The sequence below is a fragment of the Papio anubis genome, chromosome 13 (assembly GCF_008728515.1).
Source record: "Papio anubis isolate 15944 chromosome 13, Panubis1.0, whole genome shotgun sequence".
In the NCBI taxonomy this organism is placed as follows: Eukaryota; Metazoa; Chordata; class Mammalia; order Primates; family Cercopithecidae; genus Papio; species Papio anubis.
In genome coordinates this window covers 25,379,525-25,405,980 of record NC_044988.1, presented here as the reverse complement: position 1 = coordinate 25,405,980, position 26,456 = coordinate 25,379,525, and the positions used below count along the sequence as shown (strand labels likewise).

General features: G+C 38.4%; 1 protein-coding gene across 4 annotated transcripts in view; it reads left to right on the top strand.

Moving 5' to 3' along the window:
• C13H9orf85 (chromosome 13 C9orf85 homolog) overlaps nucleotides 1-26,456 on the top strand; it is a 62,025-nt gene that overhangs the window by 29,164 nt on the left and 6,405 nt on the right. For 3 of the 4 annotated variants that reach the window (XM_031654141.1, XM_031654140.1, XM_009188940.4), the window contains exon 2: nucleotides 5,572-5,678. In XM_031654141.1, the coding sequence (XP_031510001.1) occupies nucleotides 5,572-5,678 (107 nt within the window). Of the gene's footprint in view, nucleotides 1-5,571; nucleotides 5,679-17,227; nucleotides 17,376-26,456 lie in introns of all 4 variants that reach the window. The other variant, XR_004177840.1, reaches the window with a different exon arrangement.

Here is a 26,456-nt window from a genome sequence, read left to right as displayed (position 1 = left end):
AACAGTAGCAGCATCACCTATGAATTATTCTGATCCAAAAAATATTTAAACTGGATGTAATTAAGTCTGTAAACCTAACTTCTACTTTATAGGAAATAAAACAACGAGTTAAATTACAGCATGAGAAAATGGACAAATTCAGAGTGTAAGATATTCTCTAAAATGACTTGCTTGTTACTTTCAAAAATATTCATGTAATAGGGGATAAAACATAAATAGCTGAAAAGAGAGATAACAGATAAACAGTACTTGAATACTGACTGATCCTGATTTGGCGAGGAAAAAACAGCTCTGAAAGCTGTTTTGGAGCAGTTGAAATTTCAGTATAGACTGACTACATTCAGTGACATTAAGGAGTTATTTTTCATTTTTCTTAGGTGTGGTAACAGTATTGTGGTTAAGTGCAAGAAAGTCTTTATTGCGAGGATATGATGAGTTTTAAGAGTGAAGTGTCTTGATGTCCATAAGTTATTTTACCTGTACCCATACACACAAAAAGCAAAAAGGTAGTATGTTAATAATTGTCTCTGGAGTGTGCATATGGTATGCATTGGTATTATTGTTTTCACTGTTTTCTGCAAGTTTGTTATTTCTCATAATAGAAGGGATTGCTTTTAGAGCTAAGTTGAGAGAAATAGTGTTTATTGAAGATGGCCTTATGATATACAGTGCATTCCTGTAGATCCTATGACTGTCAGGGATCTGTACCTACATTGTCCACCTAAGAATAACTTTATTGCACTCTGTTTTGGCATTATAACACTGGCCTACGTTGAGAACCAGGATAGAAAACAGTTCTGTGAAATGCTTTGTGTTGTAAGGACGTTTTTGAGAGCGTCGCTTACCGTATCACATGGTGTAGGAAAGATGAAACTTTGCATTTCAGTAATAAGAATAGTTGTGCTGCTTCTGAGAAACTGGATTTTTGGCATGTTACAGACAGTGAGTTATGTTTTACTGGGTGCTAGAAAGCTCAGACTTCATTTGTGGCCCATCTCTAACGAGTGCACTTCCAGCTGCACTCCTGACTGCTTTGTAATTTCCCTTCTACCCTTACTTTTCTCTCATTCTGATTCCCTCATCTATTTTTTGGTTGTGTTTTATAAGATACTTTATATCCATCAATGTTCTAGCCATATTTAAAGGAATTTAAATAATGTAGTTTATGATTTGAAACTCACGGCCTAAAGCCAGGTGCTGTGGCTCACACCTGTAATCCAAGCACTTTGGGAGGCCAAGGTGGGAAGGTGGGCAGATCACTTGAGGTCAGAAGTTCGAGACCAGCCTGGCCAACATGGGGAAACCCTGTCTCTACTAAAAATACAAAAATTAGCTGGGCGTGGTGACGTGTGCCTGTTATCCTAGCTACTAGGAGGCTCAGGTAGGAGAATCACTTGAACCCGGGAGACGGAGGTTGCAGTGAGCCAAGATCATGCCACTGCACTCCAACCTGGGCAACAGAGTGAGACTCCAACTCAAAAAAAAGAAAGAAAGAAACTCACAGCCTAAAAGTCAGATTTTTACGTTATTGTTATTAGTCACGTGAGTTCTTGCCCCCAAATCCAGGGATCTTTTATCCTCTAGCCAAATTTAGAATAAGGAACTGTTTCTAGCAAATTTCAAAGCACATACTTTTAAATATGATTAAATAAGATATAAAAGTTTCTATTTCTGGAGTAACAGTGTAGCAGTAGTAGCATAAAATACCTTATTTTAGGGGAAGAATACTGCAGGGAAAAGAACAAAGCCAGTTTATGGAAATAGATTTTTAGCATTGGATTTGGCATTGGAATTTTTCTTTGAGAATTTCATTTTTTAAATTATGTTTTTGTTTTTTTGTTTTCAATTAAAAGGAATAAATAAGCCTTTGTTTTACCTTTGGAAATTCTGAAAGAATTATGTACAAAAAAAATCCTAAGGAAAAATTATTTTAGTTGCTTTTGAATGGTATTCAAATTTCTTTTCACCTACCATAGTACCTTCCTTCTGTTAAATGATACTTTATATTTTATAAAATATTTTTCAGCATCAGCATATTGGTACAGATAAAATATTTACAATTTGTTCCTGCTACCTTCTTAGGAGTTGAAGTCCTTTCTCACTCAGCTTCTTTTTTTTTTTCTTCTTTTTTTTTGAGAGAGAGTTTCGCTCTTATTGCCCAGGCTGAAGTGCGATGGCACGATCTCAGTTCAGTGCAACATCCAAATCCCAGATTCAAAAGATTCTCCTGCCTCAGCCTCCCAAGTAGATGGGATTACAGCCATGCGCCACCACCCCAGCTAATTTTGTATTTTTAGTAGAGACAGGGTTTCTCCGTGTTGGTCAGGCTGCTCTTGAACTCCCGACCTCAGGTGATCTGCCTGCCTTGGCTTCCCAAAGTGCTGGGATTACACGTGTGAGCCAACGCACCCGGCCCTTTCTCACCCAATTTCTGTATGGCATTACTGTGTTAAAGATGTATTGTTTGACAACAAATAGAATGCTTAAAGCAGCAGTAACAATGCTTACTCTAAAATATATGTTGTATGGGCCAGGTGCAGTGGCTCACGCCTATAATCCCAGCACTTTGGGAGGCCAAGGAAAGCGATCAGTTGAGGCCAGAAGTTTGAGACCAGCCTGGCTAAATGGCAAAACCCCATCTCTACTAAAAATACAAAAATTAGCTGGCATGCTGGTGCACGCCTGTAATCCCAGCTGCTCAGGAGGCCGAGACAAGAGGATTGCTTGAACCCAGGAGGCGGAGGTTGCAGTGAGCTGAGATCGCCCCACTGTACACCAGTCTGGGCAACAGAACAAGACTCTGTCTCAAAAAAAAAAAAAGATGTAGGAATGATGGCTAACACATTTTTAAGACATTATGTATGTATTAAGTAGGCATGCTTTTTGATGTTCCTGAAGTTTATTCTAACTTTGAAAAGTATTCATTTGATAAGTAAGGGTTTCTTCTTTCACTGTTTCCTAAGTTCAGTGGACTCTTCCACTGAAGATTTTTTTTTTCTTCAAAAATCTGGAAAGTAGCTTGTTGAACGAACTAAATGACCTTTATAAGCTTTTGTATTTATAAAACTTTTGATTTTATATTTGGGCAGACTTCAATTTTAACCTTAATTACCTATGATCTTCTACCATGAGGAATATACTAAAAGTAATTGCCAAAATAGGGTTAATTGTAAATATAAAGGTGAATAAGGTAAGATTGTCATTTCCTTTCCCCCAGGCAGAAGGATTCCTAAAACTAGGATTAACTTTCTTTGCTCACATCTCTGGAATTCACTTCTATTTTGGCAAAGTATGGTAAAACAGGTATACACTTTTCTTTCTTCTGTGCCTATTTTTAAGTGAAAAATACTATTGTTTCTCATTCTTACTCTCATTAATTTCTTAACACATAAAAATCAAGTTTAATTTGATAGTAGTGCCTGTTAGTCATGTGAACCCTGCACAGCGTATCTCTTTATACTGCTTCACACATCACTCACAGGACAAGTTCCCACAAAGACTTGTTTTGTTCTACTGTTGATCCACCCTAAAGAAACCAGTTTCCAAACTGTGCACAGCTTTGTAAATCAAGATGAACTGGTCAGAAATTGGATACAGAAACAAACAAGGAACCAAAGAATGCTTCCTAGTTAACAAGCAGAATGTGTTATATGTAATAAAATTGCAGATAATGAAATGTTCTGTGTTCTAAGGATATTCCAATTAGGAAGTATAATATCACATTCATATTGAAGTCATAGTTCAAAGTCAATCACTTAAGGAAATATAAGTAATGCTTAGTAAGATGTTCTGGACAACAGAGTAGACAAATGATGCATGTAAACTTTGATTCTGTGTTTCTTAGCTAGCTTTGTCCATGATAACTATTAGTAAGTACAAAGGTTGAGAGGATGAAGAGTTTGGTGTGTAGGTACAGATTCCCTTCTTTCTGGCAACAGTTAGGGGCCCAGAGTAAGGAGGGAATATAGTAGCATGCGGAACTGGGACTCTCCATCTATGTCCAGAAGGAAAGAATGCACCTATACACAATTTGTAAGTAACAGAATGTATTTCTCATGGCAAAGTTAAATAATATGTTCACACTTCCTGATGGTGAAGATTCCTTGAAGAAAGAGAAAAATTAAATAAAATGAAATATATTCACAGCTTAATTTATGGTTTTTCACAATATTCCTGAAATATTTTCTCGTTGAATAAATGTTTTTTCAAATATTTTATCTTCTTGTTTAGAACTTTCAAGAATATCAAGCGCTATTCAAAAATTGTTTCTTTCAGATGATCTGATCTAAACTTTGTGCTTTTAACTTAATATCTAATAGCCTCCCAAAGAATCTGCATACTTGTGATGCATTTCTTTCTTCCCCTGAGAAATTTAAAAAGAAAACAAAAGAAGCAAAGAAAATTTTAAATGTCTTCTGTTCATTATTCCAACAATAGGCAAAGACCAAGCTTCCACAGCCAAAGCAAACGAGAGAATTCTCAGAGTACTCAGTGAAAATATATAGTCTGTGTCCTGAATCAAATGAGTATGTTACAAAATATAAAACTATTAGAGAAAATACATGACACATTTAAATTTTTCCTATCTTCCTTCTTTCCCAACACATTTTGAAAAGAAAATTATAATAAAAAAACTTTAACTTATAAAGCCCTTTCTCTACCACAGATATTCACATATGAATACATATTTTTTAAGTTTGAAGAAACCAAGTTAGTAGGGGGAGCTTTTCTAAAACTTTTCTAACATGAGAATTCAAAAGGATAAAATTGAAAAATGAAATGCCTTTTTGCTTCCAGCCGCTTCTGCCTGACACCCCTTCCTCAAATTTCAGTCTCTGTTCTCTTCAACAAACTGTCAATTCAGGACAGCCCAATTTCTCAGTTTAATTCCAACTCACTGGGAGGATTTGAATTGTTGAAATGGTAGTCTTCAAATATGAGCAAGCTTTTCTTTTTTATTATTATGTTTTTTTGAAATATAACTTACATACTATGTAATACACGTATCTTAACTGTGCAGTTTGAGTTTTAACATATGTATACATCAGAATCAATGGGAAGGTTAAAAATTTTCTAGATGAGGGCTGGGCCCAGTGACTCACACCTGTAATACGCGCACTTTGTGAGGCCTAGGCGGGTGTATCATTTGAGCTCAGGAGTTCAAAACCACCCTGGGCAACATAGTGAAAGCCTGTCTCTACCAAAATACAAAAAATTAGCTGGGCATGGTGGCGCGTGCCTGTAATCCTAGCTACTCAGGAGGCTGAGGCAGGAGAATCGCTTGAGCCCCGGGAGGTGGAGGTTGCAGTGAGCCAAAATTGTGCCACTGCATTCCAGCCTGGGCGACAGAGTGAGACTGTCTCAAAAAAAAAAAAAAAGAACCATTGCCTTTGTTAAAAAAAAATAACAAATTGAGTAATATACATAAAAATACATAATATATCATAAATTGTTATGCAGATTAAGGTTCAGTTATATTTTAAAACTTAACATCTCATATATTCTTTTGTGGGATTTGCAATGCTGGCTCACACGTGAAATTCTCAATTTGTCTTTCTGTTTGTTTTTAAGAAAATTAATGCAAAACTTCATGATGGAGTATGTCAGCGCTGTAAAGAAGTTCTTGAGTGGCGTGTAAAATACAGCAAATACAAACCATTAACAAAACCTAAAAAATGGTGAGTTAAGATTCTTCATTACCTTACTTCGTAGTATATGTATCATTGTTTATTGTTTCATTTCCTGCTTTTCAAAATTGTGTCCAAATGTTAAAGTAAAGACAGAAAAAATTCCATTCTCCCCTGTAGAATTTCATCTTGTGTGCAGAATCTTGGTTTGTGAAGGCAGACAGATTTAAAAAGTAAATTCATTTCCTGCCCCATTCTTTCATAAATATGCATCATTTTTATAGAACTTTTTCATGAAAGGTGGGTTAGGGCTGAGAAGAGAGTATTTGTTTTCTACAATTCTGTCTCCCACTGATAAGGTAATACTATGCACCATAGATTATCAGTTCTTAAAACAGATCAGACCTTTAGACCTTTTAATTCAACTCATAAAGATTACAGAAATGGCTGAGGTTAAATATTATAAGTGAATCACTAGATTGATAACTTCTAATATTATTTCTTTGGGAATAGAGGTCTAAATGAAAAGATAGTAGATTTTATTTCTGATCCTTCCATCCCTAACTCCTTTTTTTTTTTTCTTCTTTTTCTTTTTTGAGATGGAGTTTTGCTCTTGTCACCCAGGCTGGAGTGCACTGGTGTAATTTCAGCTCACTGCAACCTCCGCCTCCCGGGTTTAAGCGATTCTCCTGCCTCAGCCTCCTGAGTAGCTGGCATTACAGGCGCCCACCATCACGCCTGGCTAATTTTTTTGTATTTTTAGTAGAGGCGGGGATTTCGCCATGTTGGCCAGGCTGGCCTCAAACTCCTGACCTCAGGTGATCTGCCTGCCTAGGCCTCCCAAAGTGCTGGGATTATAGGCATGAGCCACCACGCCCAGCCTTAACTCTTGTATAATTCAGCCTTCTGTGCATCCTCTACAGCTCCCTGACATCCTTCAGGTCAGCTGTGTAAGGACAATATTGGAGAGTAACTGCTGCATGAAAGAGCAAAATGATTATCTTAAATAAAAATTAGTGTTGTTCCTTTTACATTATAAGATTTAATTTGGTAATCTGCATAGTAGCTATTTGGACAATGTTTGCTCACTGTTGCCTTATTTTTCTGACTATTCAATAGTTTCATCTTCTTTGAATGCATTCTTCCTTCCTTTATGGGAAAAAATTTTGCTTACAATTTAGAAAATCAGTCTAAATAATAGATATAATATGACCTTTGTTTATATCTACTAAAAAATTACGTCAGCCTTTTGCAAGTCTAAAACTCAAGATATAAAATAATTTGTTTATTTCAAAATATTTAAACACTGAAAGGCAAAAGTGTCAAGGAAGGATAAACTAACTTAAGCTTTTTAGATTTTTTTTCTGTGCCCCATTTTGGAGCAGTCTAGTATTTATTACAGGTATAGTTGACCCCCCTTTTATTTTATTTATTTATTTATTTATTTATTTATTTATTTATTTATTTATTTATTTTGAGATATAGGGTCTCACTGTTGCCTAGGCTGGAGTGCAGTGACATAATCTTAGATCACTGCAACCTCCGCCTCCCAGGTTCAAGCAATTCTCCTACCTCAGCCTCCTGAGTAGCTGGGACTACAGGTACATGCCACCATGCCTGGCTAATTTTTGTTTTTTGGTAGAGACAAGATTTCACCGTGCTGGCCAGGCCGGTCTCGAACTCCTGACCTCAAGTGATCCACCCACCTCAGCCTCCAAAAGTGCTGGGATTACAGGCATGAGCCACCCCCTCCTTTAAATAGTTTTACCAGCTTCTTGCTCCTTTTAGTCTTTTCTTCCTGTTCTCTACATTTCCTCCCAAAAGAAAACACTTTTAAACAAGTCTGATGAGTTTTATGCTTAGTGGCCCAAATTAGCAGTAAGAAAATTTGGCAACTATTTGCATTACCCAATTTTAGACTTCCATGAATGAATTAATTGTGTTCTCTGCTACAGTAATTAGATGTTGATTGCAAAATAAATCATGTAGTTTTAGTTAATAGTCCTCATACAAGATTTGTAGCTTTCTGAATATTTTCAACAAGTTTTTATTCCTATAAAGGTATTTTAAGATTTCATCATCCATCTCCATTTTATCTTTATAGTGTTGTTTCCTAAAAGAATTTGAAGTATAGGCAATAAACAACATTTATGTAGTCATAGCATTTTAATAGATTAGCGCCTTGTAACAAAGGAAATGATTTAAAAACATTCCTGCCTTATCCATCATCAGTATTTAAATCCCTTACCTTTAATATGTGCTAAATCCTATATGTTTATCTTCATTTTGAATGTGTCAGTGTGTAAAAGATCACATCAGTTATTGTAAATTTTCCAGATGCTATAGTTTGCTGGAGAACTTCTGAACTTATGTATTTTGTTTTTTTCTCATGACATTAAAACAAGATCTTGTAGAGGAGGAAAAAGGTCCTTTCCTTCTACCAGTCTAAGTTCTCACCCTTGGCTTTGTAACAAAAACCAGATTAACAAGAGAAAAATATACAGATTTATTTAATGTAAGCTTTTTGTGACACCAAAGCCTTCATAAGAAAACAAAGACCCAAAGAAAGGGTAAACCTGTGTGTTTTTATGCTAAGTTTGATGAGGAGTGGAAAATCATGGGGAAAATGTGATAGGGAACAAAAACAAAGGGGTATGAGCTAAGCGTAGTAAACTAAAAGCAGGGCTTGTTCATTCAGATTCCTCTTACTGTTCCTCCGTTTTTAGAGATAAGTATGGTCCTTTCCTCTAGGTATAGGAAGCGCACCTCTCATATTAGGGTCTTATGGCCTACTTCAAGGGTGGATCAGAGAGTCCTTCCTACATTTGCTATTTGTCACATTTCTTCAGCTCAAAATACTAAATATGCCAAGGCACCATATTTTGGGGTAGTGTGTTCTGAATCCCATCAGTCTGAACATATTACTTAGGGCGTTACTTGCCTGGACTAGAACATCATGTATTTCAGATGGTCCTGAACACATGGCACATTAGACATATTGGAAATTCGAGCTTTCAAACTCCAATCCAGGATTGAGAGTGTTATAGAAAGTAAAACTCACTTATATTCATTCACTTTACTTTCTCTGTGTATTAAGACTTGGCCAACATTGTAAGGGATTTGAATCCATTGCTGATGCTGATGGCAGCATTACTTGTCTTAAAATGTTTAATGTTGTGTTCAAGCTAATCACTTATGAATTAAATTTGTCATTTGTTAGGGTTTGTATGTGAATTTTACTGGATATATCTTTTGTCTTTGTTTTTGTTTTTGTTTTTTTGAGACAGAGTCTCACTCTGTTGCCCAGGTTGGAATGCAATGGTGTGGTCTTGGCTTACTGCAGCCTCCGCCTCCTGGGTTCAAGCAATTCTCCTGCCTCAGCCTCCAGAGTAGCTGGGACTACAGGCATGCACATGCCACTGTGCCCGGCTAATTTTTGTATTTTTAGTAGAGACAGTTTCACTATGTTGGCCAGGCTGATCTCAAACTCCTGACCTCGTGATCCTCCCGCCTCAGCTTCCCAAAGTGCTGGAGTTACAGGCATGAGCCACCATGTCTGGCCTTGGATATCTCTTTTGTATAAAGATTTATTTTTCTGGCATGCTGAGTATTTCCATCAGTTAAAATGTTGAATATTGTTTCATGTGTCTGTCTGTTGCCACAAATTGTGTAACTAAATGATGTAGATAAAGAAAAGTTCTGCACAACATAAAATATAGGGTATGATGGGGCTTTTTATAAGTGACATTTCTTTTAGAAGTAATAATATCCTGGCTATTGGGAAAATTAAAACTTATTCTCCCATTTGTTTATATTGTGAATCACCAAAAACCACACGTTAATTAGCAAATTTCCATTTGTTCATGGGATCCGATGCCAAAAGTTAAATCAAAGAAAAAGAGTTTGACATCTAAACTCTTCAAACTTACCTGTTTCAACCATGTGAAACAAAAATTTTACTGCGTTTGTAGCTGACAGAATATTTCACATTTCTCTCTTTCTTTTTTCAGTAAGGTGACATGCTGCAGTATTTTTATAAACATGTTCTTTATGGAATTTTCTCTCAGTTACTGAATACAATCCTGGACCATCTCCAGAGACTTTTTAGAAAAGAATAGATGTCCTAACTTAAGTTGGAAGAGAGATGAATTGAAAATTATGTATGTACTGGAGGAGGATAGGATGATGGCTATGAAAGACAGGGGATAAAAAGCATCTCACTTATCAGCAATATATAAACAGTGTGACACTGGTACTGTCCTTTGACGTAATGAGATAAATATCTCTGACTACTCAAAGCTTTAGGTCTTTATAGAAATAAAGTGATAAGCTCCTAAAGATAAAAGCACCAAGACCAACCGCCACCCTTAATTAGAAGTCAGCACAATCTGTACCAGGATCCCCCCACCCATTTCTTAAGGCCAGTACCTACTGCTCCCTGGGGGAGGGCTGCAATGTGCTGTCAACATCTCCCTTGACCCAGAATGGCATTAGTATTGTTAGACCTGAATAAGAGGATTCAGACTTTAAGATTATTCATATATGTAAGAACTAGGGTTCAGGAAAAGTCTAAATCTTTTTGTATAAAGTTTTATTTTTCAAGTGCCTTGTTTTTTACTTTTGAAAAAGAACCCCAAAATAAATGAAAACTGTTCATTACCATTCCTGGTCAATCCCAGGTCACTCATGAACACTGTAAATAATCTCGATATGGAGCTGAATTATTGGAGAAACAAGAGATCTTATAAATATAAAACAATCCTTGTCAATAATACCTATGAAAAAAAATGTAAAAATATATTAAATAATTTGTATACATCTTAAGGAAGGAATCTTGATATTTTTATATTTAAAAGTCATTATAGACATTTATCTATTTTTCCAGGTACTAGAAATATAAATGTTTAAAAGATTTTGTCCCTTTCCTCAAGCAGTGCAGGGCCAGATAAAATTATTTCTTTTCTTTATTCTGGGCTCAGAAGGATTATACTTCTTACCCAAGACAAAAGTAAAGCAGATGGAGGTAAGATTCAAATGCAAATTGATTGGATTCCAAAGCCTTGTTTTCCTTTTCTCTCAGTGATTTCTCAGCATTGTATTATTCAATTCAAAAAGTCCTTTTCTCCTCTTCACCTGGACCTAATGCTTCGTTAATTTTTACAAATGTCACCTATCTTGTTTATGGATGTTGTCTGCTGTTGAGTATCACATATCCTGCTGAGGACCACCCTGCTTTTATTTTTTTATTTTTTATTTTTTTATTTTTTGAGACGGAATCTTGCTCTGTCGCCCAGGCTGGAGTGCAGTGGCACAATCTCAGCTCGCTGCAAACTCCGCTTCCTGGGTTCACACCATTCTCCTGCTTCAGCCTGAGTAGCTGGGACTATAGGCGCTTGCCACTACACCCGGCTAAATTTTTTTGTGTTTTTAGTAGAGACAGGGTTTCACCGTGTTAGCCAGGATGGTCTGGATCTCATGACCTCGTGATCCGCCCACCTCAGCCTCCCAAAGTACTGGGATTACAGGCATCAGCTACTGCACCCAGCCCAGCCTGCTTTTATTTTTTAAGACATATACCTGTGGAAAGACAAATAGATTTTGCTTTCAGGCCCTGAAATGCCTATGCTGGTACTTAGAAACCTTTTTTGACTTTTATTTCAGCTAACCAAGCAACCTTTTCTCCTATTAATTTAGAAACGTGGTAGGCAAATACCCCCATTTATGTGAGAATCTCAAGCCTGCTTATTTTCTTTTCTATCTATTAAAAAAAAAAAAAAATCACCAGCATGATAACGTTAGCCCATGTTTAACCTTGCCATAGCAGTAGAAAAGAAAGGAGAAGCTGGTATAAAACAGCACAGTCCTCAAACAGATCGGGGTCTGAGTTTGGAACTGGACCTGTGAATTCTTTACATCAGTGGTTCTCAAATAAGGAGGTGGCTTGAGGATGGAGTTTGTCCCCCAGGAAGGGTGCTACTGACACATAGTGTAAAGAGACCAGGTATGCTGCTAAACATCCCACAGTTCACAGGATAGCCCACCACAATAAAAAAAAATCCAGCTCAACATGTCAAGAGTGTCTTGGTTGAGAAGCCTTGCTCTGTACCGAATAGATAGATACCCACAAAACCAAGGCACTGAAACATCCTGTATCTTAGTTCAGTGGTTTTCAGACTTTTCAGCTGTCAAATTCTTTAATAAAACACTTATCCAGGAGTCCCATGAATACAACAGGCTAAAACAGAACTGCCCTAAATGGGGAGAAGGGAGCCCAGACCTTACTTGCTGTGTGATAAATGTTCATTGAAAGTAGATTTTATCATAAAAATATTTCAAGTGAAGGAGGAAGGAGCTAATATAACCTGCCTTGGAACCAGCATTACTCTAGAGATGTCTGGCCTGAGAGTTTCATGTCATGAGGATGCTTTATTCCTTAAAAAACTTTCCTTTTCATTGAATATTTTAATTGAACAGAGTCACTCTTCTGGCCCTCACATCCAGGTATTGAACCCCTCCAGATTTATTGCCTCTCAACTTTTATTCCCACTGATGGCCCAAGTGTACCCCTTACGTATTCATACTCCATTGCATTCAATAAGTAAATTCTCCTCTCTCTCTTGCATCTCATCTCACCTCTACTCAAATACCTCTGTGGGTTCAGAGTTGACTAAACCAGTGGTTTAAAAAAAAGTGGGGGAGGGAGGCAGGCACAGTCACTCACACGTGTAATCCCAGCACTTTGAGAAGCTAAGGCAGGAGGATCACTTGATTCTAGGAGTTTGAGACTAGCCTGGGCAACATAGCGAGACATCATCTCTACAAATAATTTTAAAAATTAGCCAGGCATGCTGACGCACACCTGTGGTCCTTGCTGCTGAGGAGGCTGAGGCAGGACACTGAGGCTGAAAGATCACTTGAGCCTGGGCAGTCAAGGCTGCAGTGAGCTGTGATCACACCACTGCACTCTGGCCTGGGTAACAGAGCAAGACCCCAGCTCAAAAAAAAAAAAGCATATTTTACATAAGTTGAGTCATGAGCTCCAGTGGTGATGGGTGGGACTCCAGCAGCAGGAGGCTGAGAGAGCTTTGTCACCAGAGAAGTTCTGCTTTTACATGTCTACTATAATGTGAGAGTTGGCTGGGGGGATTGGTTGGTCAGGGGGAGGGGGTCCTCTAGACCATAGGGAAAAAGGTGTTGCTGTTTGGGAGAAAATGAGATGGAAGACTGAAATGTTGCCAAATAGGTTATGTTACAGGACAGGGGTCCCAATCCAGACCCCAAGAGAGGGTTCTTGGATCTAGTGAAAGCAAGTTTATTAAGAAAGTAGAAGAATAAAAGAATGGCTACTCCATAGACAGAGCAGCGCCGAGGGCTGCTGGTTGCCCATTTTTATGGTTATTTCTTGATATGCTAAACAAGGGGTGGATTATTCATGTCTCTCCTTTTTAGACCATGTAGCGTAGCTTCTCGACATTGCCATGGCGTTTGTAAACTGTAATGGTGCTAGTGGGAGTGTAGCAGTGAGGATAACCAGAGGACATTCTAGTGGCCATCTTGGTTTTGGTGGGTTTTAGCCAGCTTCTTTACTGCAGCCTGTTTTATCAGCAAGGTCTTTATGATCTCTACTTTGTGCTAATCTCCTGTCTTACTCTGTGACTTAGAATGCCTTAATAACCATCTGGGAATGCAGCCCAGTAGGTCTCAGCCTCATTCTACCCAGCTCCTATTCAAGATGGAGTTGCTGTGGTTCACACACCTCTGATAGTTATGCCACAGTAAGGCTGCCTTCCTAACCATGTGCTTGCTCCCTAGCTTTCTTATAACTAAATTAGCCAAACCAAGACATTAGAGATAGTATTTTATTAACCAACCCCTTTCCTGTTTTTAGCCTCTATTTTTAAAGGGAAGAATTTCTATAGCCCTAAAATGTTGCTTAATAGAGTATCACTGTCCTCATTTTTCAGTGAAAATAAATTAGTGAACAGAGAGATATATTGGCCAGTTTATGGTTAAATTCATGATAGTTTCTTGCACTCAGTTCTTGGCATTGTATTATTGTATGTGTCTATCAATTGGCATTCATTACTTATATTTGTTCATTGAGCAAGCACTCAAGGAAATCAGAGTCTCCTTAAACTAGTTGTAATCGCAGTTTAGATAGGTTATGTTTAAAAAAAAAAAAAAAAAAAGCAACTTTAGACAAATTAGATTTAACAGAGTTTAATTGCGCAAAGAATGATTGAAGAATCAGGCAGCCCCCAGAGGTCAGAGCAACTCCCAGGGCTTCCCTGTACTTCAATAACGTTTTTGGACAGAAAAAGGAAAATGACCTTACAGAAAACTGGAGTACATAAACAGCTGGATTGGTTACAGCTTGGCATTTGCCTTACTTGAACCTACTTTGAAAAGTTGTGACTGTGGTTGGCTGAGACTTGGTTACTGTTACAGTAGTAGGTTACAGTTTACACATCAAGTTATCTTACAGTTCAGTATATAGAGAGAAACCTTCAGGCCAAACTTAAAATATGTACCCAGGCAGCTTTAGGCCAAATTTAATTTATCAGTAGATTCCATCTGTAGCCATCCAAGCTGTACTTGTTCTCAGTGCTTAGAAGCTGAGCATACCACTCACTAGGAGGTACCTGAGGAATAATGTATGCTATATGCAGTGATCAGTACAAACTGAGTCCTTGATCTCCATGTAATCTGAATTTGTGGCATCTGAATGGAGATCCATGATTTAAATGGCTAATTTTTATAGTCCATATGTTTTAAACACTTTGACTTGCCTCCATTTTGATATGTTTGTAGTCAACGAAAAGGAAAAATAAATGGATACAAATCCATTTATTTTACAAATAAATAAATCTGTAGTCAATGAAAAGGAAAAGTAAATGGATTTATTTTAATGCATTACTATGAAAGAATTTTTGCATGTTTTTTCTTCTTTAAAGAATATGTTTATTTCAGGATATCTGAACATTATATGCCTTATTGTAGAATCTTCTAATAAAACAACTGTTTACATGCTAATAAGCATTGGGTATCACAATTGGTAATAGGAAGGGGAACACAAAAGCTTTTCTTTTTTTTTTTTATTTTTTTGAGACGGAATTTGGCTCTTGTTGCCCAGGCTGGAGTGTAATAGCGCGATCTTGGCTTGCCACAACCTCCACTTCCCAGGTTCTCCTGTCTCAGCCTCTGGACTAGCTGGGATTACAGGCATGCGCCACCACGCCCGGCTAATTTTGTATTTTTAGTAGGGACGGGATTTCTCCATGTTGGTCAGGCTGGTCTCGAACTCCCGACCTCAGGTGATCTGCCCACCTCAGCCTCCCAAAGTGCTGGAATTACAGGTGTGAGCCACTGCACCCGGCCCACAAAAACTTTATATTTCATAATACAGTTTGAGCGTCCCAAATTCCAAATCCAAAATGTCCTAAAATCTGAAACTTTTTGAGTGCCAACATAATGCTCGAAGGATATGCTCATAGGAGCATTTCAGACTTCAGATTTTTGGATTTGGGATGCTTAACTATTAGTATTAGCAAATATTCCAAAACCTGGAGGAAAAAAAAAGAAGGGTAAACACTTCTCATCCCAAATATTTTAGATAAGGGATTCTTAGTCTATACTAGGGTCATAGCCAGAGATGTCTTTGACTTGGTGATATTTTCTAAAGAGAAATAGCTAAAGAGAAATGAACAAAGTTGAGTGCCTTCATAATAGAATATATGACAAGGAGAAACAGTATAGAATGTAAAAGGTCTTGGTTAAAATTGAGTGTTTAATTTGTGTGTTTATTCCCTGAAGACTGACTTTTTTTTTTTAAGTAGAGACGGGTTTTCACCATGTTGGCCAGGCTGGTCTCGAACTCCTGACCTTTGCCCACCTTGGCCTCCCAAAGTGCTAGGATTATAGTCATGAGTTACAGCACCGGCCAAGACTGGCTTTCTATAGTTTTATGTTTGCCACTTAAACTAACCTAGCAATGTGACTGTTTATCCAGTTGATAGATTATCAAGCCCCTTCACATCCTGCCCCAAATTTCACCCATTATTTTTGTTATTAATTTAGGGTATCAGACTAGGTGGAAATAGAAGATGAAGTTCATATCAGTTGTATTCATTAGATTTTAAAGATTTATTGGCTAAGAGAGAAGAATTTGTATTTTTAAGCATTGAGTTAAATTTTGTAACAAACTCCAGGTGAAATCTCAATCAATGTCATTGAAATAAGTAATTATTAAATATCATATTACCCAGTGAAAAACTGATTACTTACTGCTGCAAAGAACATAATAAATTAGGAAGGAAAATTAGTTCTGAAATACAACAGGAGAAAGATATATTAAATGATTAAACCTTCATTGTTAGCCTGTTCCTCTCTTTAGATGTGTGTGTACCTATGTGTAGTTTATTTAAAAAATCAGCTAAGTTTGTGATGGCAGAGGTTATTAAGATGAAGATAGTCAAAAAACAAATGCCGTTTTCCAGAATCCAAGCACAAGTAAAACGTAGTAAATACTTCAACAGTAGTTCAGGTCTTTTCTCTCTCCTTCCTCCCCATTCCTCATAAACATGGTAAAGATCTACTATAAATAGCTGAGAAAACCCCCGCAGTTGTGTATGTTTTTCCCACCATGAGTCATGATACAGCATCACTTCCACAAATAAGGATTAGGAATGGCACTGCAGAGAATATGTTTTAGATCAATAAAATAGTTATTGGTAAGAATTGGGATGTAGAAGTAGCTTCAGTAGTATAGAACCTTTACTGGTATTTTAGAAGTGCAGTCTTTGTACTATTTAAGGTCTGAATGATGTATCCTTTCTAGTGGAATTTTAAGTGTAAAAGGTTGAAACCAGAACACTTACGAAATCCCTTGAAACTAGAAATCATATTCTATTGGTGGGAATTTTGAGTATTATGGCTGGAATTCTTCAGAGAATGTTCAGGAAGCTGGTGTGGTTTGGGGAAATAGGGTAAAACGAAAGGAAAAGATCCCAAATACTTCAAGCTGGCCTGTCTGAGGAGGTCATTGAAGGTAATTAAAATGTGTGTGTGTGTGTGTGTGTGTATATGTTTATATGTGTGTGTGTGTATGTGTGTATTTTTTTTTTTTTTTTTTTGAGACAGAGTTTCACTCTTGTTGCCCAGTGCCCAGTCTGGAGTGCAATGGCACGATCTCTGCTCACCGCACCCTCTGCCTCCCGGGTTCAAGCCATTCTCCCACCTCAGCCTCCCGAGTAGCTGGGATTGCAGGCATGTGCCAACACGCCTGGCTAATTTTGTATTTTTAGTAGAGAAGAGGTTTCTACATGTTGGTCAGGCTGGTCTCGAACTCTTGACCTCAGGTGATCTGCCCACCTCGGCCTCCCAAAGTGCTGGGATTACAGGCGTGAGCCACCATGCCTGGCCAGTAATTAAAATATTTTACCCTCAAAATATATTTATTTGACGTATTTTGAAATGGCTGCCACTTTGCCATCCTGACAGAAGTGGCCTTGCAAATCTGTCTTAAGTGGGGAAAATTTGTATCTGTATAGAATCTCCATTAATACAGTCATGCCCCCTCCCCTTTCTCTTTCTTTCCCCAGATCCAGGAGAGATTGAGAGCAGGACACCTTTAAAAGTCTCTCTGAGGGAGGCTCCTCTACATAACCAGGCCACCTTTGATGGCCAAACCTCTTCCCTGCTCAGTTTTACCAGAATCTAAGCCCCCATTCTTTCTGTAACTTCAAGATGGTATGTAAATTTCTGTAACTATTGAGAAGTTGGATCTTCATTCTGAAGGCTCCTGTGTATGCACATTAAGTAAATTTATAGCCTTTTCTATTAGTCAATCCACCTCTTGTCAATTATTTTTAACAAAAATTTAAGGGGCCAAAAGCCAGTGGCTGCCACATCATATATATTATGTATTTTAACCCCGGAATTTGAGTGCAGAGTGGACAAATAAGATATTTATTTTAAATTTAACGTTTTCTTCTTTTTTTTTTTTCGTTTTGTTTTCTTTTTTGGGACAGAGTTTCACTCTTGTTGCCCAGGCTGGAGTGCAATGGCGCGATCTCGGCTCACTGCAACCTCTGCCTCCCAGGTTCAAATGATTCTCCTGCCTCAGCCTCCCGAGTAGCTGGGATTACAGGCATGCACCACCATGCCCGGCTAATTTTGTATTTTTAGTAGAGACAGAGGTTCTCCCTGTTGGTCAAGCTGGTCTCGAACTCCCAACCTCAGATGATCCACCTGCCTCGGCCTCCCAAAGTGCTGGGATTACAGGCATGAGCCACCTGGCCAAATTTAACATTTTCAAACCTCTCACTTATGTTGGATTCTAATAACAACCCTGTAGAGGTAACAAGAACAGATAAGGAGGTGGCCTTAGAAAACTTAGGTGTCTTACCCTGTACACAGCTAGTAAACAGTATATTCAAAACGAGCATCTAGATTTTTTAAAGTTTCATAATCTTATTGCTGGCTTTTATTTTAATGTCAGTTCCCTAACTAAGTAGAGTTTTCCTTTATAGAATGAAGATAATACCTGTTAGAACACCTTGTCTTGTGTAACCAGGTCTGCTGTAACCTGCAAGAACCAAGAAGCTGGACTGGATGTGAAAGATAATTTACTATAATTCACTAATTGTATTAAGAACAAAATTGTCTCTAGGAAGAGTCCATGGTTATATTGGGGAATACTATTCCAAACAGAGCTCTTAATTTCTGAGCAAAAACAAAATTGTTAAAGATGACAGATAGGAAACGGTTCAATTTACAATTATTTTAAATGGCATCCTCAATATACAAGACACTGTGTTGTATGTCAAAAGAAGACAGCAAATGAATCTGTGACACCCAGGAATTTACCATCTGTTTAGAGAGAGAGACTCCACAGATAACTCGGCAGGTTGCAAAAAGTGCTAGGTGTGAGTAAAAGGAGAAAGAGATGTAGAGGACACAAGGTAAGACTGCAGAAGAATAAAGTGAAACCAGGAGAAACAGGTCTAGAAAAGACTTAAAGGTAGAAGAGTGGAATGAATAATGTTTATAGGAAACCCTGTGAGGAGGGACCAGGGAATGGAGGGAAAATCAACAAGAATCCCTTTGACTTTCATAGACAATACAAATAATCCCGGGCAGTCTTTGTATGTCCTGTTTTTTGGTTCCACATATATTATCATTTCTTCATTCATTTGCTCTTGTTACTTTTTTTTTCTCATTGCATAACTTTTGGTGATCCATGAACAGTAATCAAAGTTGCCTATCAAAAGGAAGTTTTGGGCCGGGCGCGGTGGCTCAAGCCTGTAATCCTAGCACTTTGGGAGGCCGAGACGGGCGGATCACGAGGTCAGGAGATCGAGACCATCCTGGCGAACACGGTGAAACCCCGTCTCTACTAAAAAAATACAAAAAACTAGCCGGGCGAGGCGGCGGGCGCCTGTAGTCCCAGCTACTCGGGAGGCTGAGGCAGGAGAATGGCGGGAACCCGGGAGGCGGAGCTTGCAGTGAGCTGAGATCTGGCCACTGCACTCCAGCCCGGGTGACAGAGCCAGACTCCGTCTCAAAAAAAAAAAAAAAAGGAAGTTTTGGTCTATTTTGAATATACATGAAATGAAAAGAAAACTAGGAAAGTTGGCTTAGGGTCTGGATTTCTAGTTTTTAAAAACTGGGTTATTTTTGTTCTTTTATCAAACAAAAGTAAACAGTTAAATTTTATGGTCTTTTTTGTTTGTTTTTGTTTTTTGAGACAGAGTCTCTCTCTGTCACCCAGGCTGGAGGGCAGTGGCGTGATCTTGGCTGACTGCAACCTCTGCCTCAGCCTCCCGAGTAGCTGGGATTCAGGCGCCTGCCACCATGCCTGGCTAATTTTTGTGTTTTTAGTAGAGATGGGGTTTCATCATGTTGGCCAGGCTGGTCTCGAACTCCTGACCTCAAGTGATCTGCCACAAAGTGCTGGGATACAGGCGCAAGCCACCACACCCGGCCATATTCTACATATCTGTCTGTTCCTTCATGTTTACCAGTGTGGCAATACACATCGGCCGTTTTTCAGTTTCAGCATTTTTTTTTTTTTCAGACGGAATTTTTCTCTTGTTGCCCAAGCTGGAGTGCGGTGGCGCAATCTCGCCTCACCACAACTTCTGCCTCCCAGGATCCAGTGATTCTCCTGCCTCAGCCTCCCAAGTAGCTGGGATTACAGGCATATACCACCACGCCCGGCTATTTGTGTATTTTCAGTAGAGATGGAATTTCTCCATGTTGGTCAGGCTGGTCTCAAACTCCTGACCTCAGGTGATCCGCCCGCCTCGGCCTCCCAAAGTGCTGGGATTACAGGTGTGAGTCACCACGCCTGGCCTCCAGTATTTCTTATAATAGGCTGAGGCTCTGAAGGTTAATTAGTGATTTGCAAGTTGTGTCACCACGGCCAGGTGCAGTGGCTCACGCCTGTAATCCCAGCACTTTGGGAGGCCAAGGCGGGCGGATCACGAGGTCAGAAGCTCGAGACCAGTCTGGTCAACATAGTGAAACCCCATCTCTACTAAAAATACAAAAATTAGCTGGGCATGGTGGCATGTGCCTGTAGTCCCAGCTACTCAGGAGGCTGAGGCAGGAGAATCACTTGAACCTGGGAGGTGGAGGTTATGGTGAGCTGAGATTGCGTCACTGCACTCCAGCCTGGGCAACAAAGCAAGACTCCGCCTCAAAAAAAAAAAAAAAAAAAAAAAATTGTGTCACCACATTCCAAGAGTATTAAAATGTCCTAGAGTGGAGTTTTAGTCATTGATAGTTCTTTGTATCACATTATAGTATAAAATAACTGTAAACTGTGGCTTTACTGTTGCCCACAACCATGGTCTGACTGTCTTTAAAGGTGAAAGCAGTAGAGAGCTTTTATTACTTCCGTCAATGCCTCTCCAGTTCACGAAGACTCCAGTTCATGCTTTGATTTAAAATTGGCTGCCCTAAAGTATTGAATAATTTTTATTTTTTATTTTTCCTAAACTACACTTGGTCAGAGGTAAATATTTTGTACCCGTTATGAATTATTGGCTGTAAACCCAGTACTTTGGGAGGCCAAGGCTAGAGGATGCCTTGAACCCAAAAGTGCTAGACCAACTTGGGCAACATAGTGAGACCCTGTCACTACAAAAAATAGAAAAAAATAGCTGGACGTGGTGACTGCTCCTATAGTTCCAGCTATTCTGGAGGCCTAGGTGTGAGGTTTGCTCAGGCCTGGGAAGTTGAGGCTTCAATGAGCTGTGATTGTACTACTGTACTCCAGCCTGGGCGACAGAGTGAGACCCTGTCTCAAAAAATAAAACTAAGAAGTATTGTAATCTACTTGTCTACTACATTAAGACAAGGTAGTATACTTTGTATACCTCTTCATTTACTTTCAAACTTGTAATCTAGGGACACAAGGAAGTGAATTGTGTAATAACTTCTTATACTCGAGGTACTTAGAATTTGGGGATATTGTTTCCTTAAAAGCATTCTCTAAGTAGCATATCATGTAATCCCATAGTAAAGTTTTATGATCTTGCTATGTTGAGTACAGATTACTTAGAGCCATTGCAGGAGAATAAGACTTTATGTAACTTCAGCAATGTTGTGTTTCTGTTTTGTACACCAAGGGTGGAGTACTGTGGCTCACTGTTTACGAAAGTACCTCGTCATCACATACATGAGAGTACAGCAGGAACTGAATTATGTTAAAGGTTAAAGTGTAATAACCAGGAAATTAAGGCAGTGCCAGAAGAGTTGTAATCACATAAAGTCGTTTATTTCTAGCAAGTAATAATCTATTTTATGTCAGTCCCAAAGGGAAACCCTAAGAAGGTAGAGGATAAATTTTACTTCCTTCAAACAGATTTTCCAGATGTTGATATGTTTAATCATACAATATAAAAAGTTGTGTTACTGGCCGGGCACAGTGGCTCACACTTGTAATCCTAGCACTTTGGGAGGCCAAGGCAGGCGGATCACTTGAGGTCAGGAGTTCGAGACCAGCCTGGCCAACATGGTGAAACCCTGTCTCTACTACAAATACAAAAATTAGCTGGGTGTAGTGGTGCGTGGCTATAATCCCAGCTGCTCAGGAGGCTGAGGCACGAGAATCGCTTGAACCCGGGAAGTAGAGGTTGCAGTGAGCCGAGATCTCGCCATTGCACTCCAGCATGGGGGACAAAAGTGAAACTCCATCTCAAAAAAAAAAAAAGTTGTGTTACTATGACAACAGTATCTTAAAAAAATCTTAAGGGTTTTTTGTTTTTTAACTGGGGTTGTGGAAGGGATGATACAGTGATTACTAGTATAATTTGATGCTACTGTTTTGTTCATGCTAAGCTGCCAAGACTTTTAGTACCCATTATAAAAAATGAGACTCAGAGAACTTAAAGTGACTTTCAGAGATTACATTGTTACCGGGGGGATCCTTGCTCCCAGAGCTCCCAAGATGGTGGCGGGCCACTTCCAAGATGGTGGCAAGCCTTGTGTTCTCTGACCTGGGGTTCTTGGCCTCACAGATTCCAACGAATGGAATCTTGGGCCATACAGTGAGTGTTATAGCTCTATTAGAAGCTGTGGGTCATGGCAAAGAACCATGGAACCCGGTGACTAGTGTTCAGCTCAATTAGGACGAACCCAGGCACTTAGCCATGCAGGAACAATGGCAAGCCTTTAGCCCAATCGGGAGTGGCAGTGGGCGCCTCCCTGGATCAGGAGCACAGCGGATGCTCTGCCAGATCCAGAAGGATGGAAGTCAGTGGCAGGTCTGCGACAGCGGCAAACAGCAGTGGTGGACAACGAGCAAAAGCTCAGCTCAAGCCCTAAGAAACACAGACCAGAAGAGAGTGCAGTTGCAAGATTTAATAGAGTGAAAACAGAGCTCCCATACAAAGGGAGGGGACCCAAAGAGGGTAGCCCTTGCCGGCTGGAATGCCTGGATTTATATCCTGATCATCGTCCCTCCCACTGTGCTCTCAGGTGATAGATGATTGGCTATTTCTTTACCTCCTGCTTTTGCCTCATTAGCATTTTAGTGAGCTCTCTTTACTACCTGATTGGTTGGGTGTGAGCTAAGCTGCAAGCCCCATCCCAGCTAGGCTTAGAGATTCTTAGTTGGCCCAGCTAGGCTTAGAGATTCTTAGTTGGCCTAGGAAATCCAGCTAGTCCTGTCTCTCAGCATGATAAGGACATGTCAAGGGTGGGCTAGAATCAAGGTCTCCAGTTTCCCAAACTGGTGTTTATTGCCAGTGCTAAAGTGATCCTCCCACCTCAGCCTCTGAGTAGCTGGAACTCCTACACTCTGGTAGGTGGTGTGCACGCCCACCCTGGCTAATTTTTGTTTTTTGTATAGATGGGGTCTCTCTATGTTGCCAAGGCTGTTCTCTAATTCCTGGGCTCAAGCAATTCTCCTGCCTGGTCCTCCCAAGGTGCTGGGATTACAGGCATGAACCACTGTGCCCACCCAATAGTAATATTTTTAAGAAGTGTATTGTCTCCTTTATCAAGAAACATGTAAACAATGGTGACCTGTGTTTTTATTTGACCATAGTTTCCACTAAAATGATTAGTTGTGGTATATTTATGGCCAGAATTGTTTGAGTGATTTGTTTGAATGATTGTTTCTGGGAATTGTGTTTGTTAAAGTGAACTAAAGATAGCCTGATAAGGACTCCCTATATCTATATTTGAGTCATTGTGCATGAACTGCAACCTAATTTAATAGGTAGACAAGATTGAAAGCCTAACTTAGGAGTAGACACCTGTAACAATAGCTGAGTCTTGGCCAATCCCAGCAGCCATACTTCAACCATTCATACACTGCTGAATGTTCAAACTGTGTTCAAATAAGGCAAATACTAACCTGTAACCAATCCCAGCTGTTTCTGTACCTCCCTTCCTATTTCTGTACTGCACTTTACTTTTTTTGTCTATAAATTTGTTCTGACCATGAGGCATGCCTGGAGTCTCTCTGAATCTGCTGTGATTCTGGGGGCTGCCTGATTCGTGAATCATATATTGCTCAATTAAACTCCTTTAAATGTAATTCTGCTGAATTTTTTCTTTTAACATGTGTATTGCATAAAGAAATGAAAAGAAGGCAAAACTATCATTATTTTGACCTTCCTGAAGTTTTCTTAGCAATGAACTCATAAAATACAATATAGCCATTTTTGAGGGAAATTTGGAAAAATGTATATTTAGGCGAATTTAAAATTTCTCCTTACCATTGTAGGGAGGTTTGAATTTTTCCCCTGAAGGTTTGGTAATTTAAATCTATAAAACAAACATAATACATAAATTAACAAGGGAAAAGGGCATACAAATTTTATTGTGTGCATACATGTGCACAGGAGTCATGAGTATAAAAAAAAAAAACACAGAGGCAAGGTGGTTAACACTTTTGTATCACCTTGAGATTACAGAAAGATTAGGGGGCTCAGATTTTGGCAAAGCAGGATATTGTGGAAAGACAGTTATGAGTGGGGGAGAGGAGAAACCTGGGCAAAGGCAATCTTGTGATGCAGATGAAACTTCAGAGGTAGTAGCCTCACAGGGCCTCTGGTAAATGTTTCTGTCAGACCTGTAAAGTTTTAGAGCTGAGTTGATCTTTCCTAGATCCAGACAAGGGCGGGCTTCAGAGGAAGCCTGTTTATATCTGTTGTTTACTTCATTTTATTTCCTCTGCAGATGCAAATCATCCTCACAAAAGACAGCTTTGCTGGCTGTGTTTGCAGGCCCTCTAAACAGCCATCTCAAAATGTGCCAAAGAAGCATATTTTGGGGTGAAATATTTTGATTTTTTTCACCATGAATCTTATAAGAGAAAATACCCAGTAGTGATTGGAGAATTTATAAATGTTTTTTAAGATGTTTCAAAATACTTAATAAGTTGTGCCAACCTCTGGCTTGTTTTTTTCATTCTTTTAAGAGTGTGTTTTGAAGATGAGACATTTTTTATTCTGATGAGGGTCCATCTAACAAATCATTCTTTCTAGATCATGGTTTTGTTGTTGTAGATAAGATATCTTTGCCTAGCTGAGGTTCACAAATAGTTCTTCCTATGTTTTCTTCTAGAAGTTGTATAATTCTTGATTTTATATTTGAATTTATGTTCTATTTCTTGTTAATTTTAGGGATAGTCAGTTTTTCCAGCATCGTTTGTTGAAAAGACTGTCTTTTCTCTATTCAGTTACCTTTCTACTATCTTGAAAATCAGTTGGTCATATATGTATGTGGGTCTATTTCTGGTCTTTATTCCATTGATCTGTGTGTCTGTTCTTTCACCAGTACTATACTACCTTGATCACTACCTTGTGATAAGTTTTGAAATCACGTAGTGAGAATTCTCCAACCTCATTTTTCATTTTCATAACTCTTTTGGCTGTTATAATTTCTTTGCTTTTTCTTATAAAAAGTAATTAGTGATTGCTAGAAACATAAAAATACAGTTTATGTTTGTTTACTGACCCTATATATTGTGATTTTATTAAACTCACTGTTTATGTCCAGTACCTTTTAAAAAATAGATTCATTGGTGTTTTCTATATAGACAATGATATTTTCTTCTAAATAAAGACACTTGTTTCTTCTTTCCAATCTCTATGACCTTTCTTTTTTTTTTTTTTTGGCTGCTATTGCACTGCCTGGGACCTCCAATATGATGCTGAAAAGGAGTGGTGAGAGCAGATATTCTTGCCCTGTTTCTGATCTTATGGGGAAGGTATTCAGTCTTTCATCATTAAGTATGAAATTAGCTGTAGGTTCTTTGTAGTTATCTGTTTTTAGGTTGAGAATGTTTCCTTCAGTTCATAGTTTACTGAGAGTTGTTATTATAAACGGATGTTACATTTTTGTAGAGCTTTTTTCACATCTATTAACATCATCTTATGGTTTTTCTTAGAACATTGCTTTAGTGAATTATATTTATTGCCTTTGAATATATTGAATCAGCCTTGTACTCCCAGGATAAATCCACTTGGTGCATATACATATATATATATATATAAAGAGAGAAAGCATGCGAGAGAGTGAGCAAGTGTGTGGCAAGATTTTTATGTATTGCTGGATTTGATTTGCTAACATTTTGTCATGGATTTTTCCATCTTTGTTCATTAGAAATACTCATCTGTCGTTTTCTTGTTTGCTTTTTTTGTCTTGATGTTAGAGCCTTATCAAATGAGTTGAAAAATATTTATTCCTATTTGTTTTAAGGATTTGTGTATGATCACTATTATTTCTTAAATATTTGATGGAATTTATCAGTAAAGTCTTTTGGGCCTGGAGTTTTCCAAAAAAAAATAGAGTTTTTTTAGAGTTATGATTAAATTTTTCTTTAATAAATAGAGGAGTATTTATCTATTTCTTCTTCAGTGAGTTTTGATATTCTTTCTTTGCAAAACTTTGGCCATTTCTACAGAGTTATTGGGTTTATATGCATAGAGTTAATACTAAAATTTTCACATTATTCTTTGTTTTTTGAGACAGAGTCTTGCTTTGTCATTTGTTAGAAATAAGTTTTCAGTGCCACAAAAGAAATAGCACTCGGACATAAATTTTCTCAGCAAGGCAATTTTACTTCTACAAAAGGGTATGTTTCATGGATGGAGCAATGGCAAGAGCACACCTATATACATCTATTATGTCAGTACTGCACAGTCTGGGTTACTGTAGGTTTGTAGTGTGTTTTGAAATCAATACATGTGAATCTTTCCATTTTATTGTTCCTTTTCAAGATTGTTTTGCCTATTCTGGGTCCCTAGAATTTCTGTATGAACTTTAGGATTAGCTTGTCAATTTCTGCAAAAAAGCCAGCTGGAATTT